At 61.2% G+C, this 4,631-nt stretch overlaps 1 protein-coding gene across 1 annotated transcript in view; it reads right to left on the bottom strand.

Annotated features, from left to right (window-relative positions):
- Positions 1-3,320: 3,320 nt before the first annotated feature.
- POC1A (POC1 centriolar protein A) overlaps positions 3,321-4,631 on the bottom strand; it is a 62,038-nt gene continuing 60,727 nt past the window's right edge. Inside the window, exon 11 of the mRNA XM_011364644.2 lies at positions 3,321-4,098. Within this exon, the coding sequence (XP_011362946.1) occupies positions 4,000-4,098 (99 nt within the window). The 3' untranslated portion in view covers positions 3,321-3,999. The remainder of the gene's footprint in view (positions 4,099-4,631) is intronic.

The raw sequence follows: 4,631 nt of genomic DNA, 5'->3' as shown, positions 1-4,631 counted from the left end.
ACGTGGGCCCGAGGTGCTCAGGGACGTCCAGGGCTCTGAAGTCAGTCTTGATCCAAAGCTGAGTCCAGGGAGCCAGCTGGGGAAAGACGGATGAGGGGCGGGGGCTGAGTGACCCTGACAGCACGGGTCCCCGGTCCTGCAGGCCAGGCCTCTGCCCACTAGGTACCGCAAATGACGCCGAAGTCCCACGGCAGGAACACACACGTGTGCCTCAAAGAGAAGCTTAGGGCCAGCAAAAGTCTGGGGATGAGATGCCCTCCTCTGCCCAGGTGCCTTGTCCCAGCACCCAGATTTCTCACGGCTGGTGGGAGAGTGGGTAGGGGCCGAGGTTCCCACCAGGAGGAGCAGCCCTAGGCAGACGGGGCTGGAGGCGGCCTCACCTTAAGGAAAGCACTCCCTGGCCTTGCTCTATAAATAGGTTCTAGGGAGAGTGTTTCCATACGCTAGCTCCGAGGAGGGGCTGGCACAGGAAGCCTCCTAATGGCTTCGCCCCAGGCTCCCTGGCTTGGCTGTGAGGGCCCCACGTCCTTGGCCTTTGTGGGTTTGAGGGGCGGGGGTGAAGCCGGTGAGCCCAGGGTGCCAGGGCAGCCAGCTGGGGTGGGCTGGGGCCCGCCGGGCAACGGGACTAGGCCTGGTGCCTGGGCTCCTCGCAGGAAGTGGACTGGTTCCCCATGGCACTGGGCCACCACCAGCCTGCTGCCTTGGCACGGTGGTTCCTGCCTCAGCAGCCTGGGGCAGGGTGGGGCAGGGGTGCCTGGCGGGAGCCCCTAGGTGAATTTCTAACCGCTTAAATGGCCACACGCCAATTAAGGCTGGAGCCATCAGGCCATCTCGAGCACCTCGTTTAGGAAGATGCAGTTAATGACAGGGAGCTGGGACAACAGGGCCACCATGACTCATGTGCTCTTGCTGGCTCTGTGGGCTGGGCTTCCGGGATTCCGGGAAATCACAAACGCCCACCCCCAAGCCTGTGCCGGCCCCAGTGGTGGCTCCAGTGACAGCAGAAGAGGTGGTCTTAGAGGGCGTGCCTCCTCAGGTGGGGAGGGGCTGCCCTGAGCCCCCGGCCTGCCGGCCTCACTCTCTCCTCGCACTGGGCATGCCCATGGTAGGGGCCACGGGATCAAGTGGCCATAACTCTGGCCACCTAGAAGTTCAGAGCCAGAGGGGCCCTAGGACCACCAGCCCCCATCCCCACTGACACATGGCCGAGTCTCAGCGAAGCAGCCTGGCCTGCCAGAAGTTTCTCCTAGACCCACACTGACCACACTTTCGCTCTGTGTCAGTCACTGCTCTGAGTGCCTCCTATGCCCAGCAAGACAGGCACTATCTCACAAAGGGAGTCTCTACAAGGTCAGGGAAGTCCTTCAAGGTCACAGAGGTAGCTGAGGGCAGAGCTGGGATTTTGACTCTCAAAGCGACCCCCTGACTCCACTGCTCTGTCCTGCTGGCAGCCTGCGCCCTCGGCCCAGCACCAAGGAGAAATCATGAAGATCGTGGGACAGAGGGAGGAGGACAGTGCTGGGTGGGAGGATGGCTCGTGACACCTGAGTCTCTGGACCTCAGGAGAGAAGGGCAGTGGGCTTGCCATGGGTCAGGGCTGGCACGCTGCTTCTCTGTGGCTCGGTCGTCCAGCCCACCTGATCTGCTTCCCTCAGTTTTTCTGGCAGGAAGTGCCGGTTAACCCCTGGGACCCCAAGAATCTGTCAAAGGATAGGTGGGGGATCACAATTAAGTCACGGACACCCGTTCTTTTATTTCACTTTAGGAAATTAGGGCATAAGGGCAGGGAGCGGGGCTTGGGAATTGCCACAGAAATGAGCTTCCTGACAAAAAGCCCCCACCCTAGCCTCATCTTCCCAGCCAAAAAAGAGATGCCTGCAGATTGGTTTCCTGGGAGCTCAGTTACCAAAATCCAAAACGAGAGATTGTGGCGGGGCCAAGGCACTTGTCTGTGCACTTACAGACGTGGCTGTGGAGCTGGGCAGCGGGCCGGGGACTGAGCGGAGCCATCGGGGAGGGCTGGCAGGAGGAGACCACAAGAAAGACCCCGTCACAGGGTCCCCAACCTCACCCACCAGCTAGAGCCCTCCCAAGCCGCATACTGCTCCCCTGCCCGTGAGGGGCCCCTGGACAGTCCTGCCTGCCACCAGCCCAGGCTGTTGCACTGTTCCTGCCCTGCTGTCCCCAGCAAGGGACATCATCTGTGTCTGTGGAGATGACTGTGCCATGGGCTGTCTGCTCACATCACCAGAGCCCCGAGCCCTGGGACCTCCAGTTCCAAGTCCGGAACCCATGACAGGGCAGCCTAGAGCTCGTCGGTGTCAAGACAGCCAGCGCAGGAGAGGATGGCAAGGCTGGCCCCACAAGCTCTGTTCCCACTGAACAGACTGGCTTAGGGTTGCCCAGACTCTCCCTAAAAGCTCCAGGGATGGAGAGCCCACGGCCTCCCAGGCAGCTGAGGGCCTTATCTGCCAATTCAGACCAGCCTCACCTAAGCTGTGGGGAGCATGTCATCGACAGCAGGCCCCGCGGTCCCAGTGAGGCTGGTGGGGGTGGGGAGCGATGGGCCTCGGTTGGGTACCTGCTGTACCGGGGTGGTGCAGGCCTACCTCATAACCACCTGGAGAGGCGGCTCGCACCACCACTTAACACAAGAACGTAAGGTTGTGTCACCACGTTAAGGTCACGCAGCAGTCCAAAGGCAGAGCCGGGGCCCTGACCCAGACTGCTGCTCTCTCCCCACCCAGCTGGAGGAGGCAGCCTCCTGGATCAGGACACAGAACAGGTGTGTTGTCGGCCCAAGCTCCCAGGCACTCGGGCTCTGCCTCACCTGTAAGCCGCAGAGACCGGGGCCCTCATTAGCAGAGTGGTACTGACAGTTCCCCGAAGATCTAACTGGCCCTCTGGCCCCAGGGCAGGGCAGGTGTGTTGGAGGATGAAACCCTCCCTGGCTGGCTTGTCCCCCAGAAGCCAAGTGCGGACAGCATGGATGACACCCAGACATATGGAAAACACTTGCCTGGGTTTCTGCACGGATGCAGAGGGCGGACTCTGGGCACCCTCGTGAGCCAAGGGAAATGCAGGTGCCTGCAGGTCCCAACCTAACGGGCCCAAGGAGCCACTGGGGCCAGCCAGAAGGGGGTGACAACGTGCAGGGGCTCGGGCTGTCCTTGCTCCCCTAACACCCGAATGGCTGCAAACAAGGTGTCCTGGGCTTCGGAGGTGACCCTGGCAGGGCCCTCCCCGGTGGCCATTTTCGTTCTCACCGTATGGGCCCTCGGCAGTGGGGGCGCCAATGAGGCCTCACGCAGAATGTGCCATTTCTATGACAAGCTCGATAAAGTCCATTTTAATTTTCAGGCTCCTTTGCCCTCGCACACACAGAAGTCACCAAGCCCCACATGGAGTAGAACCCAGACCCCTGCAAAGCCAGAGTGCTTGTTCCTGGGTAACATGCAGGGGACGACAGGCTCTTCCCAGCCATTAGAGCCCCGGGCTCTACCTGCTGATGCGCCTTCCTCCACCAGGGACAGGAAGGCTGAGTGCCGCCAGTGCTCGGATGGGCCCGCACTGTGGCTTTTGTCAGATTCAAAGAAAACTCCCGGTTTAACCATCCAGAGCAGTCTCTGTCTAAACTGTGGTGGCTGGGAAACCAGTCACGTAGCAGAAGGGAGGACAGACCCTAGGTGGCTTGGGGCTACGTCCTCAGGGGACACTGCGATCTCAGGGCTCCCCCTAGGACTCCGAGGTGGCTCCTCTTCGTTACACTAGACGTGGTCCATTTTGCACGTGCGGCCGCAGATGGGGCCCCATGCTGGGTGAGGAGCCTCCCGGTGCGGACAGCGGGGTGGGGCAGACTGCACAACCCCTGGGCTCGGGGTGGGACGTGATTCCCAGAGCTGAATCCCCTTTATTTATTTACTCGATTCTCACAGTACAAATCCCCAGCCTGCCGCCGCCCCCCCGAATCGACAGAGCTCCTGATTCTCGCTCCCCTGATCACGGTGTTGCTCTCTGCATGATTAGCTGCTGGTTCTCCAGACACTGCTTCAGCTTGTCTTCCGTCAGCGTCAGCCGCTGCTCCAGGATGGAGACTGTCTGCAAAATAATGGGCGGTCCAGCTCAGAGGGGGCAGGGGTCACCAGGTTGCCCTGGGGATGCCCTCAGCCAGTCCTGCTCAGCCGCCCCTGCCTGCTGTCCAAAGGCCAGCTGTCGGCTCTGCCCACCCGGGGTCCTGCCTGGCCCTCTGGTGGCTGTTGGGAGAGCCTGTGCCTTTATGTCCACTCCTGCTGGCTCTGAACAGTTGTCTGGTGTTTGTGGGCGGGGGTAAGGCCCTGAGGGAGAGGAGGCAGCAGGTCCCACAGCCCTTGGTCATGCTCCTGGTGGTCTGGCATTTAGGCGAGAGTTCAGAGCAAAAGCGCCTCCTATCGGGGCCAGGCTTTGCCCATACACAACTGGACACCGGCAACCATCTTCATTCCAGAGGTAAGAACACTGCACCCACGGATGACGGCACCCCATCTAGGTCCACGCCTCGGCCCTTCGCCTCCACACCTGAAGGGGGTTCCGGGGCTGGGAGGTAAGACCCTGAGCCCAGGAGGGCCTCTGCCTCTCTGAGTCCAAAGACGGCC

This window comes from Pteropus vampyrus, unplaced genomic scaffold (assembly GCF_000151845.1).
Source record: "Pteropus vampyrus isolate Shadow unplaced genomic scaffold, Pvam_2.0 Scaffold100, whole genome shotgun sequence".
NCBI lineage: Eukaryota > Metazoa > Chordata > Mammalia > Chiroptera > Pteropodidae > Pteropus > Pteropus vampyrus.
Note: the sequence above shows the minus strand (reverse complement) of the source record. Positions and strands in the feature narration are given on the sequence as shown.